This window comes from Canis lupus, chromosome 5, assembly GCF_011100685.1.
Source record: "Canis lupus familiaris isolate Mischka breed German Shepherd chromosome 5, alternate assembly UU_Cfam_GSD_1.0, whole genome shotgun sequence".
Taxonomy (NCBI): Eukaryota; Metazoa; Chordata; class Mammalia; order Carnivora; family Canidae; genus Canis; species Canis lupus.
In genome coordinates, this window is record NC_049226.1 from 81,837,292 (window position 1) to 81,854,044 (window position 16,753).

At 46.2% G+C, this 16,753-nt stretch overlaps 1 protein-coding gene across 6 annotated transcripts in view; it reads right to left on the reverse strand.

The window, feature by feature from the left end:
• The window catches only part of SLC7A6 (solute carrier family 7 member 6), a 38,002-nt gene extending 22,372 nt beyond the window's left edge, over positions 1 to 15,630 (reverse strand). The window contains exons 1-3 of one of the 6 annotated variants that reach the window (XM_038538518.1): positions 15,481 to 15,630; positions 12,983 to 13,110; positions 120 to 675 (exon numbers count right to left, since the gene is read on the reverse strand). In XM_038538518.1, the coding sequence (XP_038394446.1) occupies positions 120 to 639 (520 nt within the window). In that variant the 5' untranslated portion in view covers positions 640 to 675; positions 12,983 to 13,110; positions 15,481 to 15,630. Of the gene's footprint in view, positions 1 to 119; positions 676 to 12,982; positions 13,111 to 13,371; positions 13,396 to 14,284; positions 14,671 to 14,908; positions 14,998 to 15,480 lie in introns of those variants that run through there. The other 5 variants (XM_038538516.1, XM_038538517.1, XM_038538519.1 and 2 more) reach the window with 5 other exon arrangements.
• Positions 15,631 to 16,753: the final 1,123 nt, after the last annotated feature.

Genomic DNA, 16,753 nt, shown 5'->3' on the forward strand with positions numbered 1-16,753 from the left:
GTAAGATGCCCCTTTTCCCCCAAAACAGCAAAATATGGTGTTCAAATATCAGGTACCATTAGCATTATTAAAGGAACCCACACCCTCAAACATATGCCCCCACTAAACCCCAGACTTACATATGCAAGCAGCAGCGAGGAGACGGCAGGCCACGTATGGGGGATCACAGGTTGGGAACGAGGGCTGGATGATGTAGTTGGCGAAGGTGATGGCAATGATGGCCTGACTGGTAGGCTCAACAATTAGCAAGGAGGCCCATAGACGGATGAATGCAATGAAGCCTCCGAAGGCCTCTAGAATATAAGCATAGCTGGCCCCAGACTTGGTAATGGTGGTTCCCAGCTCCGCATAGCAAAGGGCACCAAACACGGAGAAAAGCCCACCAATGGCCCATATGACCAAAGACAACCCGTAGGAGGCAGTGTATACCAGCACACCCTTAGGTGAGACAAAGATTCCTGAGCCAATCATGTTGCCCACCACCAGGCTGACCCCATTCAACAGCGAGATCTCCTTCTTTAGCTGCATAGTTTCTGCAGTCCGTTGAGGTTGCACACTGACATCTTCCTCCCTGGGCTGGCTGGCCTCAGGAATGAGATGGTAGGCTGGTGTGGGATTCTCCAGCTCCCTGGCTTCCATGGCAAATGTTTCCTCCACACTTGTGTTTACTGTGGCCTGGCAAAGAATATAATAAGTATGTTAGTCTAGTGCAGGAGCTGGTGAGTCTCTGGTTTTGAACTGCAAAGCCAAAGCCAACCTCTTATGTATGAACAGGAAGCCTTACACACAGACCTAAATAAAATGAGCTCATATCCATTTCCACCACAGGATATAGAGAAATAAATGGAGGCAGGCAGACACCTAGGACTCCCAAGAAAGATAACTGTTAGTGTTTAGCTGATGGCAACTTCCAACAAGAGATACCTGGCTTGACACCCAGAGTAGGTTGTCATTAGATTTATTATAGCACAGATTCTTCCTGAGGTATAGGTTTTGGTCTGGTCTTACCATTTTAAAATCTACAAACCTGCCCTACAAAGACCAGACTCCCAGTAGCAGATTCACAGCCCTAGCTAGCTTGATATGCCTCTCATTGCCCACAACCACTTACCTCTACCCAAACATAAACAGGAACTTCTTTTTTTTTTTTTTAAGATTTTATTTATTTATTCATGAGAGACACAGAGAGAGAGAGAGAGGCAGAGACACAGGCAGAGGGTGGACGAAGTTCCATGCAGGGAGCCCGACATGGGACTCGATCCTGGGACTCCAGAATCACGCCCTGAGCCGAAGGCAGTTGCTTAACTGCTGAGCCACCCAGAAGCACCTAAACAGGAATTTCTGCAGTATCCAGCAACATGCAGAGAAATCTGTAGCTACTCTCAGTCCAGCAAAGAAATGAGCAGGTGGTAGAAAGGGCTAGGAAGATGCTAAGACTAGAACAAGGAAAGGGTTTTCATGAAAATCACACCTGTGTATTGTTGCATCTACAACATCAATCTTACTTCCCACATTGCTACTTGCCCATTCAACACATCTCTTTTTCCAAAGTACCCAGAAAAGAGAAAGAACATAATTAAGACCTAATGGAGAAAGAACATCCAGAGGGCAACCTAAGCTGGGGCTTGACTGCTATTAGTTTGTTTACTTCCTCAGCATGCCGCTCACTATCATTTAGTGTTGCACAGAGATTCTCCCAGAATAGGACCTAGAAATTTTGACACCTCATCAGAGCTACATAGCTTCTCTTATCCACAGACCTGGCATTAGAAGGCATTCTGTAGGGAGATGGCACACACTACTACTTTTGGTCTAGAGTTAGGACAGTCCAGAGAACTAAAAGAAGTTGGAATCCACACCAACTTCTACATACATGAAGAACCCAGAGTCTATCAGAAGAAGACAAACACCTTTCTGATCTTGCACTCAGCATGAGCTTGTCCTCTCTCTCAATTCCTGTGCCCCAATAATCAGGAATTCAGATCACTTACTTACTCCCACCTCATCTTCTGGATAAAGGAATTCTGTAAGCCATATGATTCCCACTCAGGAATCAGTCTTTTAAGGTCACAGAGATAACTTTCAGAGATAAGCATGAAATCAGTACATTATCTTCCCAGAAGCCTCTCATCTACTCAACAAAGACAGAGGTGCCAGAACCTTACCCCATGGAGCTCAGAGCAAGGGAACCATAGCCACTCAAGAGTAAGTAGTTCTCAAGGAAAACTTCAGTCTCCATGGTTCCATCCAAAACTCCCGCCTTACCTGTCACGGTGCCCTGCCAGGGTCTGGACTGGAGATCAATTAAGAAAACTCCTCTGGGGCACTAGGCCTTCTTACTCCCAGAGTTGAGCCAGCCTACCTCTGCTTAGATGAGACCTGGCTTCAAGGCAACACCATTCTTCCTTTCCCTCCTGGCACCAAGCCAGGTAGGTTTCCCTAGGCAAGCACAGGCATGTGGGTACATACTTGTTTTCACGTGTCTGTCAGGTGAGCTAAAGCAACTATGAAAACAAACTTGGAAATAGCAGAGGAACCTATATTCTCACATAAGTCAGGTGCAGAGATCTAGACTGCATTTTTCCACCCAGCTCAACACAGAGTCAAGCAGAGAGACCTGGTCCCCGTGACCACTTTAACCTCCCCTCTATTCTATCAGACCCTAGCTAGATGGGGAGAGGTGGCTGAGGCTCCCATATATTTTTTTGGACTTCTGACACCAGATGTATGGGTTTTCTACACATCAAGCAATTCTGCAACACCAGACAATTTAACTTAATTCTGACGATGAAGATACAGAAGGCAGGGGGATCCCTGGGTGGCTCAGCGGTTTAGCACCTGCCTTTGGCCCAGGGCCCAATCCTGGAGTCCCGGGATCGAGTCCCGCGTCGGGCTCCCGGCATGGAGCCTGCTTCTCCCTCCTCCTATGTCTCTGCCTCTCTCTCTCTCTCTCTCTCTCTCTCTATCATAAACAAATAAATAAATCTTAAAAAAAAAAAAAAAAAGAAGAAGAAGAAGAAGATGCAGAAGGCAAGCTGAGGACAAAGCACAAGCTGACATCCCAAACCATCCCCCAAAGTGGGATATGCGTGATATTGCTCAGCACTCCTGGCTGCCCTAAAGCTAAGGGAAGAAAAAACAAATGGTTAACTTATAAAGATTATAGTCCTGCATCACATGGGCCTCCCTCAATTTATAAATGTCTGGGATCCCTGGGTGGCGCAGCGGTTTGGCGCCTGCCTTTGGCCCAGGGCGCGATCCTGGAGACCCAGGATTGAATCCCACATCAGGCTCCCGGTGCATGGAGCCTGCTTCTCCCTCTGCCTGTGTCTCTGCCTCTCTCTCTCTCTCTGTGACTATCATAAAAAAAAATAAAAATAAAAGTAAAATTATAAATGTCTTAGTGGTTTACAGAAAAAAGCATTCTTATCAATAACCTAACTTCCACAAGGAAGTGTAGATAAAATTAAATGTCCTTATAACCTGCAGCCTATTGACAAATACTTTAGGCTGGCGTGTATAAGGAAGCTCCCAATTGTCTTCACCTTAATGCTTTACTAGAGGAAAAAACAACCTTAACAATGGCAAGGCCCCCAGTATCTCAGGTCCTTTTTAGCATGTGAAAGTTCTTTTGAGGGACACCTGGTGGCTCAATGGTTGACCATCTGCCTTTGGCTCAGGAGCTTCTGCCTTTGGCTCAGGTCGTGATCCCAGGGCCCTAGGGTCCTGGGATCAGGAGTCCTGAATCAGGCTCCCCATGGGAAGCCTGCTTCTCCCTCTGCCTGTTTCTGCCTCTCTCTGTGTCACTCATGAATAAACAAATAAAATCTTTAAAAAAATTTTATTTTGAAAACTTCCCTTTTCCTTACCTCCCCCAACTCCAAGTATATAATCAACTGCTCTTCAAAACTCCAGGGCAGCTCTTTCTGTCCATGGGTCCTGTCCCCTGAGCTTTAACAAAACCAGCATTTTGTACCAAAGATGTCTCAAAAATTCTTTCTTGGGCAGCCCCGGTGGCCCAGTGGTTTGGTGCCGCCTTCGGCCTGGGGTGTGATCCTGGAGACCCAGGATCGAGTACCATGTCAGGATCCCTGTATGGAACCTGCTTCTCTCCCTCTGTGTCTCTGCCTCTCTCTCTCTCTCTCTCTCTGTCATGAATAAATAAATAAAATCTTTTTTTTTTTTAATTTTTTTTTTAAGGTATTTATTTATTTATTTGTGATAGTCACAGAGAGAGAGAGAGGCAGAGACACAGGCAGAGGGAGAAGCAGGCTCCATGCACCGGGAGCCCGACGTGGGATTCGATCCCGGGTCTCCAGGATCACGCCCTGGGCCAAAGGCAGGCGCCAAACCGCTGCGCCATCCAGGGATCCCAAATAAAATCTTTAAAAAAAAAAAAAACTTCTTTCTTGGTTGTGGTCTCCGGACCTCACCCCACCAAATCTCACCTATATTCCAAAACGTCATCACTGACACTATCTACCTGGAGATCCTCCAGGGTAAGGGCTCAGTCCCACAAAACTGCCCTCTGGGGGGGTGGGGGGGAACCTGCCCTCTCTTCAGATGCCAAATGCTTCCAACTGACTGGCTAGGAATTGGAGGGTCCCACTACCCCCTCCTTGGGTTCAAGGTATTCAGGAAGGGGTGTGGTTTTCATGCTTTCTCCAGCCAAGCCACTTGCCCAGCACCTCCACTTGTTCACCAACCTGAAAGCTCTCCAACTCTGTCTTTTGGGGTTTTTATGAAGGCCTCATTACAAAGGCACAACTGATTGTGACTGAAAGTCCCAATCTCCTAATCACAGGGTTGGTTCCTCTAGCAATGAGCCCCCATCCTTAGAAGATCTGGATACTTCCCAAAAATCACCTCAGTAACATAAACTCAGAGGTGGGTGGAAAGGGGCTTGTTATATAAATAACAAGAGAAATCCATTTCATTGCCCTGGAGCTATTTCAGGTATTGAGAACAAAAGCAAATATTGTAACAAAAAAATGCCCTTATAGCTCTTAAAACAGAAAATTATAGGAGTTGTGTCTAGAAACAGTGGATGCAGACCAAATATATGTATTTTTATCACAGTATCACAGGGAAAGAAAGGTAAATTAATTTCACTGGAAAATAAAATTCATATAAAATGGAATTGCCTTGACTTCTAACTTCCATTTAGGATGTGGAAAGCTGGGAAGAGCATCACTACAACTCCAATGACAAGAAAAAAAAAAAACAAATAATCTACAAAACCACAACTTTTCTTGAAGCCATCAGAGAGCTGAGGTTACAGGGCAACCTACTAGACTGAAATTTAAGGAAAAACAGGCACCTCTGTGGAGAGATGCAAGCTCTGGCTCACCTGTGGCAAAAGGAGAATGATGGGACCAAGATATGAGCAAGTAAGTAAGAATAGGGGCAGTCCCGGTGGCTCAGTAGTTTAGCGCCTGCCTTCAGCCCAGGGCTGGATCCTGGAGACCAGGGATCGAGTCCCATGTCGGGCTCCCTTCATGGGCCTGCTTCTCCCTCTACCTGTGTCTCTGCCTCTGTCTCTCTCTCTCTCTGTGTCTCATGAATGAATAAATAAAATCTTTAAAAAAAAAAAAAAGTAAGTAAGAAGAACTCAGGTACAATTTTTAATGAATTACTAAATGTCTCGTGTGGGTTAGCAAGAGCCTAAACATTCAGAGATTTTTCTCCACAGACTTCAGTGGATTGGATGTTCATAAAAAATACTAGACAAGGGCAGCCCTGGTGGCGCAGCGGTTTAGCGCCGCCTGCAGCCCAGGGCATGATCTGGGAAACCTGGGATGGAGGCCCACGCCGGGCTCCCTGCATGGAGCCTGCTTCTCCCTCTGCCTGTGTCTCTGCCTCTCTCTCTCTCTCTCTCTCTCTCTCTCTCTGTGTGTCTCTATGAATGAATAAATAAAATCTTAAAGGAAAAAAAAATACTAGACAAGAGGCCAGAGCCTCTCAGTAGTGCTAATCTGGAGAAGGAAAGCAATCACTACTCTGGGAAAAATGCAAAGGTCCACTTGGTCCCTTCTCTAAAGAATAAAAATCGTACACCACCAGGGTTAGGGTGGCAAATTCTGTCACTCCCAAGGCAGCTGGGGCAGAGTAAAAGAAAAATAAAACAACCCTTTATGCCTGGGGGAAAGACAGGAAATTCTGATCCGGGCCATTAGAGGCGTCCTACCTCTGGGACAAGGGCAAGATCACCAGAAAGATCTACACCCCTCTCCCCCAAGACCCAGAAAAACAGGGGCTGAACCCTGAGGTAAACCAAGATAACAGAGAATCCCTGCTCCCACCACCAGGTAAGCCAGCACCCAGCAATAAAAGAAAGACCTAGAGCTGAGTGTGAAGCGTAAACACTGAAGAAAAACCCTCCCTCCAGCAAACCAATCCTAAACTGGAGGAATTTGAAGCTCTGTGTGCACCTAAGGCAACAATAAAACCCAAACCTAACTCATCTTCTAACTGGAACTCCCACACTAATAAACCTAACAAAAGAAGAGATGTATCCAGAATAAATACTAAATACTATGTACGTAAGTCTCTACTGTTTTAAATCCTGTATCTTGCAATCAGTAACAAATTATAAGCAATACATAAAAAAGCATGTTCATTATCCAGAAGCAAAGTAATCAGGGGCACCTGCTTGGCTCAGTAGTTAAGCAACCAACGCATGATTTCAGCTCGGGTTGTGATCTCAGGGTTGTGAGATCAAGCCCAGAGTCAGGCTCTGCTCTCAGTTAAGGAGTCTGCTCAGGATTCTCTCTCCTCTCCCTCTGTCTCTCCTCCTGCCCATGTACTCTCTTGCTCTCTCTCAAATAAACAAAATCTTTAAAGAAAAAGGAAAGAAGCAAAGTAATCAACAGGATAAGACATGGAGATGACCCAGATATTGGAACTACCAGATAAGGAATTTAAAATAACTATTATTAATAAATTAAATGCTCTAGTAGAAAAGTTGAACAGCAAGTAGAAACGTCAAATTTCAGCAGAGAGATGAAAACCCTAAGAGTCAAAGTGGGAAAAAGTGAAAAAAAAAAAATAGAATGGCGCCCCCAGGAGTTCTAGAATAATATCAAATGGTCTGAAGTAAATATTTAAAAAAATAGGGATCCCTGGGTGGCGCAGCGGTTTAGCGCCTGCCTTTGGCCCAGGGCGCGATCCTGGAGACCGGGGATCAGGTCCCACGTCAGGGTCCCGGTGCATGGAGCCTGCTTCTCCCTCTGCCTGTGTCTCTGCCTCTCTCTCTGTGTGTGACTATCATAAATAAATAAAAATTAAAAAATAAAAAATAAAATAAAATTTATAAAAATAAATAAATAAATATATAAATAAATAAATAAATTACTTTTTGGGGAAAAAAAACGTTTTTTTTTACATGCTTTAGAATATAATTGACTGCCTCAAGTAAATATTGTAGCAATGAATTGTGGATTTGTAGCATATATCAAAGTAAAATGTATGAGGGGTGCCTGGGTGGCTCAGTCAGTAAAGTGTCTGCCTAGGGTCATCATCCCAGGGTGCTGGGATTGCCTGCATCAGGCTCTCTATTCAGTGGGGAATCTGCTTCACCCTCTCCATGCTCATGCTCCTTCTCTCTCCCTCTCTCAAGTAAATAAATAAAATCTTAAGAAAAAAAAAGTAAAATGTATGACAACAGCACAAACAAGGAAGAACTGGGAGTTATACAGTTGTAAGTTTCTTATATGTGAAAAAATGTAGTGTTACTTTAAAAAAAAAAAACACTAAACTAAAAAGATTAAAAGAAGGGTTATAGGGGAGCCCAGGTGGTTCAGCGGTTTAGCGTTGCCTTCAGCCCAGGGTGTGTGGTCCTGGAGACCCAGGATCGAGTCCCAAGTTGGGCTACCTGCGTGGATACTGCTTCTCCCTCTGCCTGTGTCTCTCTGCCTCTCTCTCTCTCTGTGTCTCTCATGAATAAAGAAATAAAATCTTAAAAAAAAGAAGGGTTATAAATAATAAACCAACAGTGGAAATAAATCATAAAAAAATGCTCAAACCAAAAGTAGGCAGCAACTTAGAAGGTATTACATTAAATAAAAACTCGGTTAAGAAAAACAAGTATCAAAAAAAAAAAAAAAGAAAAGAAAAACAAGTATCACATAATTTCACTTATCTAAAAAATGAAACAAATGAACAACAAAAAAGAAACTCGGGGTGCCTGGGTGGCTCAGTAGGTTAAACATCTGCCTTTGGCTCAGGTCACGATCCCAGGGTCCTTAGATCAAGCCCCACATTGGGCACCCTGCTCAGTGGGGAACCTGCTTCTCCCTCTCTCTCTGCCTCTGCCTCCCACCCCATGCTACTATCTCTGTTTTTGTTTTTTTAAGATTTTATTTATTTATTCACAAGAGACACACAGAAAGAGGCAGACACAGAGGGCGAAGCAGGCTCCTCGCAGGGAGCCGTATGCGGGACTAGATCCCAGGACTCCAGGATCACACCCTGGGCCTACTGCAGGCACTCAACTGCTGAGCCACCCAGGTGTCCATTCATTCATTCATTCATTCATTCATTCATTCATTCATCATTTTCAAAGGCAGACGCTTAACTGCTGAGCCACCCAGGCATCTCCCATCTCTCTGTCTCTTAAGATGAATAAATAAAACCTTAAAAAAAAAAAAAGAAAAGAAACGGACTCATAAAAAACAAACGGATGGGGATCCCTGGGTGGCGCAGCGGTTTGGCGCCTGCCTTTGGCCCAGGGCGCGATCCTGGAGACCCGGGATCGAATCCCACATCGGGTTCTCGGTGCATGGAGCCTGCTTCTCCCTCTGCCTGTGTCTCTGCCTCTCTCTCTCTCTCTGTGTGTGACTATCATAAATAAATAAAAATTAAAAAAAAATTTAAAACAAACGGATGGTTGCCAGAGGGGGAGGGGTGAAGGGATGAGCAAAAGAAGTAAAAGAGGATTCAGATGTACAAACTTCTAATCATAAAATAAGTAAGTCATAGAGATAGAAAGCACAGCATGGGGCACTGGGTGGTACAGTCAGATAAATGTCTGACTCTTGATTTCTGCTCAGGTCAGGATCTCAGAGTCGTGGGATTGAGCCCTGAGTAGAGGAGTAGGGTTCATGTTCAGCAGGAGTCGCCTGTCCTTCTCCCTCTGCTCCTCTGCTTCTCATGCACCCCTATCTCTCTTCTCTCTCTCTCAAATAAATAAATAAAAATCTTTTTAAAAAAAAAGTACAGCATAAACAATTTTAAAAATAAAAAATAAATTTAAAAAGTACAGCATAGAGGGACGCCTGGGTGGCTCAGAGGTTAAGTGTCTGTCTGCCTTTGGCTCAGGGGTAATCCCAGGGTCCCAGGATCGAGTTCCACATCGGACTCCCTGTGAGGAGCCTGCTTCTCCCTCTGCCTATGTCTCTGCCTCTGTGTGTGTGTGTGTCATGAATAAATAAATAAATAAATAAATAAAATCTTTAAAAATACAAAAATAAAAAATGTTTAAAAATAAATGTTTTATGTATTTATTTATTTTAAAGATTTTATTTATTTATTCATGAGAGAGATCAAGCCCCATGTTAGGCTCCACACCCAATAAACAAATAAGTAAATAAACATACATAAGTTATAGGTAAGAGATAAAAGAAATAAAAGAGAGATAAAAGATAGGAAAAAAAATAAACCATGCAAAACTAATCTAAAGTTGGAGTAGCTATATTAACATCAGAGAATATAGACTCCAGAATAACAAAGACTGCTAGAGATAAAGAGGGACATTATATAATGATAAAGAGGTCAAATCACCAAGAAGATGATTCTAAATGTGTATTTCCTCCAACAATATAGGTTCAAAACACATAAAGCAGTACCATAGATCTGAAAAGAGAAATACACAAATCCACAATTATAGTTGGAGACTTCAAAGTACCTCTCTCAGTCATCAATAGATTACGTAGACATAAAGTCATCAAGATCTAGGGGGACTTGACTGGCTCAGTTGGTAGAACATAAGACTCTCAATCTCAGAGTCATGAGTTCAAGCCCCATGTAGAGTGTGAAAAAAAAATTTTAAAAACAAGATCTAGAAGACCTGAAAATGGTATGTCCCAACATAGCTCTTACCTAAGTAACTGTGAAAATTCCAAGTGTGGGGAAAAAAAAAAAAAACCCGACATCTGCAATAGGGTTTGTCTCCATACAGGAGATGCTGGACAGGCACGGGTGGGAGACAGGCTTCTAGCAGAAAAAAACACTACTTTGGCTCCTTGAGTTTCACAACAGAGTATCAACCCTATCTCCTCAGTTGGTATCCAAGCACTGTCAGGAACCCTCCCTCAGGTGCTGCCTAAGGCCTTTTTTTTTTTTTTTTTTTTTGCCTAAGGCCTTTAAGACCAATTCCAATCTTCTTAACAGGGCTCTATCACTAGGTCTCCCACCCCACCCCCCCATCCCACTCCTACCCCCAAGTCCCATCCCCACCGCCTCCCCCATATTCCCACCCCACTCCTACCCTCACAGTCCCACCCCCACCCCATATTCCCACCCCCACAGTCCCACCCAAGGTCCCGTGCCACTGAATACTTGCAGCTTCCAGAACCTAGAGTAGTCCAGGGTTTCCAGAGTCCATCAGACAATCTCATCTTTGTTCATACTGAGCCCTCTGCTTCCAAAGCTCTTCTGCTACCACCTTGTCCCTAAAAGCTTGGCTGCCATCTTTCGCCATATATCTCCTTGTGCCCATAAGATTTCTAATACGTACTTCTGCCTTAGCAGCCACCTCATTTGGTTGCATTTACTTACCTTCAGTCTCCCAACTAGTTTGTGAATTGCTTATCTATTTTAACAGCACCCAGTACAAGGCCTAACACAGGCTCAGTACTCAGTCAGTGATCAATGAATAAAATTATAGAAATGGCAGAAAATATCTGTGAGAGAAAATATACAACAAACCCTACTGAAAATCTAACACCTTGAGCCACCTGCTCGCCAGCACAATAAGCAAAACAAGGCTTAAGTGAAGGTAAGTGATCATTAAAAAAATTCAGTCTGAGATAGTGGTTCCTATCATTTTGTCAAAGCACTTGTTCTTTAGGTAACAGATAATAAGGGGGGGGAAATGAGAAAAAGCAACTATGACTCCAAAAATGCTTTTGAATTCATTTGTGTTTAATTAATCACCACAGTATCTACATACATTCTCAGAAGGGCAGTCCATATCTGTATAAGATGCACTGTTTATCCTATCCCCACAGAGTAGATTTGCAAACCTTCTGCAACAATGGGACAAAAATCAAGGAACTCATAACTAAGTCACTAACTCCAGCTCAGTAGCCTGGTATTTGGGTGAAAGAGTATGCAACAAAATCTTACCAAATCACCCTCTCCGAACTCGCTTTCCTTCTGCCTTCAATTTTTATCCATTGGATAAGAGAAATTGGTATGTGAAGATCACACACAATATCACATTCTCAGTCTCTCTTTCTCACACATAGTCTTTAAAATCATGTTGAAGACAATTTCCATTAAATCATTCAGCGTACCCTATAAATTCCTGTCTTGAAAAACTAGTGTTAGGGATGCCTGGGTGGCTCAGTCCACTGAGCATCTGCCTTCAGCTCAGATCGTGATCCCAGGGTCCTGGGAGGGAGCATCAAGTTGGGTCTCTGCTCAGTGGAGAGCCAGCTTCTCCCTCTCCCCCTGCTTATGCATGCATGCTCTCTCTCTCTCTCTCTCTCTCTCACACACACACACACACACACAAATAAAATATTAGAAGAAAAAAAAAAACCCAAAAACAAAAGACTAGTGTTAAACTCTGCCTGTAAGGACACAATGCAGTTTTCAACCTATTTTACAGGCTTCTGCAGCAGATAGTAAAGGAATTCATCAGACTACTAAAATTACCTCACAAAAATTTTTTAAAAATATTTTATTTATTTATTCATGAGAAATACACAGAGAGAAGCAGAGACTAGGCAGAGGGAGAAGCAGGCTCTATGCAGGGAGCCGGATGCGGAACTTGATCCTGGGACCACAAGATCACGCGCTGAGCCACCCAGGCATCCTGCCTCATGAAAATTTAACCATAAAACTATCATATGCAATTTTCAGGGGAAAAGAAGAATCTTTCAAAGTTCAATTACAAAAAATGTTTTACAAGCTGTATTTATTTATTTATTTATTTATTTATTTATTTATTTATTTATTTATTTTACAAGCTGGATTTTAAAAATCTTTTATTTTATTCATTTATTTTAAAATATTTTATTTATTTATTCATGAGAGACATAGAGAGAGAGACAAAGACATAGGCAGAGGGACAAGCAGGCTCCATGCTGGCAGCCCAATGTGGGACTCGATCCCCAGACCTGGGATCACAACCACTGAGCCACCCAGGTGTCCCTAAAAGCTCTTTTAAAATTGATGACTATGAGGGAAAATGCTGTTGAGAAAAATACTAAAATCTTTACTATGGTGAAAACCTAGAGGATTCTTTCTTTTCTATATCTCTCTGAGTTTTATATATTTTCCAGAATAGGCATCAATTTTTTAATGCTTAACTCTCCCTCTTTCTCTCTCTCTCTCTCTCTCTCTCTATATATATATATATATACACACACACAGTATTCCTATCAAATGAAAAATTTATGTAATTCTACATTTATCTTTTTACCTAAGATACCAGGAAATTCAATATCAAATTCAGTACCCAATCACAGTGAATAAATACCCTCACTTTTAACAGTATGTGATGCGTAGTCTTTTCTATTGTTTTGGTTAATTTCCTTTCAATAACCTCATTGGAAGTATCTTTAATTATAAGCCACAATTACTCTTTAGAAAAAGATATAATTTAATAAATACACCAAAATAGTGTTATGTAATTGTTCATTATATGTGAGCCAGTCTGATTACTAGTATCCTGTTCATACTGTGCACAAATAACTGAAACTTTACAAATCACAAAGATCCAAAATCTAATAGAGAACAGAGCAATAATATTCACCTGTGAGGAAATAAGCAAACATCACACTTTCATAAGCTGCCTCATCACAAATGGTCAGGTACTGAGAAGAAAATGGAAGTCTCCACAGCAAGGCCTAATTCCACATGTCTGGCTTGGCCATTTAACCTCTGCAACAAAGAGTAAGAGGCAGCTTATCAAAAAATGAACCTAGTAAGCAGCAGGATGAGATTTCCCTTTGGAAAATTTTAAGTTGCACAGGCCTTGCAGGGGCAGCACTCAGTTACTGAGAAGTTCCGTCACTCTCACGGTGGAGTGTAACTGAAGCAACCAGCCTACACGTGTCAGAGAACTAGCCCGGCCCGGTCATCTCAAATCATGCATGTCCAGACAGCTGCTACTCCCTGAGACCCGGGTCCTCTGAGCCCTACTTGCGTCACTTTTGTAGAAATGTATCCACATCCTGGAGGCTACAGCAGGAAGCACACAGGACGGAGGTCAGGAAATTTCCTGTACCGAGAAGGGCCATAGAGATCAGTCACATAACTGGTATTTACTCTTGGGCTGCAATAAAAATATGTCCACAGCCAGACAGGGAAGAAGGAAGATAAAAAATCAGGTTTGTGGTTTTCTGCATATTTGTCAGGAGAGGGAAATCAAATAGAAGAACTTAGTGGCAGGCTGAGACCGAAGTTAGGGGGCAAAAGTCATTAGCAAGCCAAGGCACCTGAGTAAGGGAGGCAGCCTGGGCGGTTTCCTCCTAAAGGGCTTCACAGCACGCAAAGAGAGACAAAAGTGAGCTCAGGAAGCCCTAGACTTTCAGAAAGTCTGCTCCTCCCGGATCTTCAAATCAGGGAGCAGCTCTCGCAGAAGCACCAGATGGCTGAGCGCTCTGCTACCACAAGCTAGATTTGCTGGCAGTGCTTTTTTTCCCCCCATCAAGGGCAGAGACTGGATTCTTTTGAACTGTGTCACCAAGCACACAGCCCAGGGCGCACAAGAGGTGCTCGAAAATATCTGTTAAATATTGATTCCTATTTATACCGCCCATTACACAATGTGGTACCCGGACTGTTTGCTTAGCGCTTAGTCAAGAATTCTCAGACTGTTTTACAAATCTCTCCTTCCATTTATAACATGAGATGATCAAACAACATGACAGGACATGAAGACACGAGAAGGAGCCATCAGGGCGGGAGCACATGGTGGCCTGGTGCCAACACAGCAGGCCGGCGGCTCGGCCCACCATCTGCAGCATCCTAGGAAGCTGCGACCCTGGTGCACAGCCTTGCACGCGGTCTTCCTCACTTGCCGAGTGGCCACGGCCCAGGTCCTCTTTCTTACCACACTCAGCCTCCGTATTTCAGTCTCGCACTCGGTCCGCATCGCACTCCGCTCCGGGCCTCTATCACTGCGGTGTCCTTCACACTCTCCCCTCTTCCACACTTCTGGAGTCACCCTCACCCTCGGGCTCTCACACCCTCAGGGGAATCACCCCCAGACTCTGGGGCTCACGCGCGCGCGCTCTCCTTCAGCTGTCTTTCACACACACCGAGTCTCCTTCACACCAAGGTCTCTCCCGCACTGTCAGGGTCACCTCCCTCACGGTGTTTCTTGCACACTCACTCACAGGGCCACCCTCAGGCTCAGGGGGTCTCTCACGCTCACACACGTAGCCTCTCCCCCCCGCTCAGCCCCACACTCAGGGCTCCCCACGCTCCCGGGCCACGCTCACGCTCGCGCTCCGTCTTACACGCACAGCGTCACCCTCCGCACGTCCTCGCCGCGGCGTCCCTCACGTGCCCCCGGCCCGCCCGCCCCGCGCCCCGCGCCCCGCGCCCCGCTTGGCGGGCCCGCAACCCGCACTCGGGGGCGGCGGCGGCGGCGGCGCGGAGAGCGCGGCCCCCAGCACGCGGCCCCGGCCCGGCCCGCCCCGCGGCCCCCGCGCGCCCGCCCGCGGCCCGTTACCTCGCAGTCGCCGGGCGCCCACAGGATGCTCCGCCGCTCGAGCGCCGCGGCCGCCGCAGCCGCTCAGGCCCCGCCCCCGCCACGTCACGCGCCGCCGGATCGCGACAGCGCGCCCCGCGTCGGGACAGGACGCCTCGCGGCGGCGCTTCTGACCCCCGGGGCCGCCGAGGCCTCGGGGAGCGCCCGGCCTGCCCGGGAGTGCGGTCCCCGCCTCCGCGTGCGCTGGTGCCGGCGACCGGGCCCGGCCGCCCTGGCTCTGCGTGGCCGGCACAGCGCCGCGGGGCGGGCCGGGCCCTAGAGCGGCTCCCGGAGCGCCCCACAGCCTCGTGCCCCTCCGCCCTCCGCCCTCCGCCGCGGCCTTAGGAAGACTCAGACCCGGGACCTGGGCCCCGCAGCCCCGGCCCAGCTCGCGGCCACTGAGGCCTCCTCAGGCCCTTGGACGCTGTTGCGCTCCTGTAGCCAACCCCGCCACCCCGGGCTCAGGCCTGAGGACGTTTTCCCGTCCTCCTCTTGCCTGGCCCACTGACATCCTCTGGGGGAGCTGAAACCTCCCGTCCTCCCTCTTCCTGTACCTGCCGCTGCCCCCTCCTGTCCTTCTAGGGGCCTTTTCCTCTGGTAGCTCTGGGGCTCTTCTGGTCCCCTCACCTCACGGCTAAGCCCTCCCCCTTGGCTTCCTGTCTACAACCTCAGCCATGCCTCTCTCCTGAGACCTGGAGTCATTTCCCCCAGACAGGCGTCTTGAACTCCAGACAGAGCATACCCGACCCCCTGCTCCGCATCACCAGTAAACCAGCCAGAGCCGAGCAGCACCCTGGAGCTTCCTCCTCCTGCCCCCCACAGCCCTGCAGGTTTTCTCGTGGTTTTCTTCTCCCCAGCTCTGCTAGACTCCCAGTCCCCACCCTCTTCCTTCGAACCCATCCCCACAGGGGAACGACTTTTTATCTCCTCTGCCTGAAACCCTTTCATTCTCCTACCTATAGACCTGAGACCATGATCCTTGAAGAGCCCTCCTCCGTACTCCCCTCCTTGGGCTCTCTGCTTGGAATACCTTGCCTAAGTGTGAATGTTAGGAGTCGTTAGAATCTGACCCTTTGGGGCAGCCCAGCTTCAGCCCAGGGCCTGATCCTGGAGACCCGGGATTGAGTCCCACGTTGGGCTGTGTCTCTGCCTCTCTCTCTCTGTGTGTGTCTCTCATGAGCAAATAAAATATTTTTTTATTTTTTATTTATTTTTTTAATAAAATCTTTTTTAAAAAAATTATTAAAAAAAAAAAAAAAAAAAAAAAGAATCTGACCCTTTGCCCCCGGATCAGTTCCTTCTGTCTCCCTGGCCAGGCAGTCCCTTGTGTCACTCAATGGTAGCTACCTTTCCGACAAATGCATATAGGACTTGCCAGCATCCAGATCTCTGGCTTTGCGGTCTCCTACCTGTTGCAACAACCTATCATGGAAGCCCACTATGCACCAAGCACTGAATCAGATGTTCTCCAATAATATCTGTGTTCCTCAGGGCTACTCTGCAGGGCACCTTTATTCAGCTCCATTCCTTAGATGAGCAAGCTGAGGCTCAGGGAGGTCAGGAGACTCCCAGGCCACTGGTAGAGCTCAGATTTGAACCCCAGTCAGCTGGGGGTAAAGCTTGCTGTGACTCCTTGCCCTCTCTCTGCAGCTATGAAACTGAGGGTGGCAGTGGGGCTGAAATAGGCTAGGGAGGAGTAGGTAGCTGTAAGGCCACCACAAGGAGTGGCATGGACGGTGGTGGGTGGCAGGGCAGAGCTGAGACTCAGGCTGGACAGGACCTGGAGGTAAGGATTTGCACCCTTTTGTGTTGTTATCCTTTTACCAA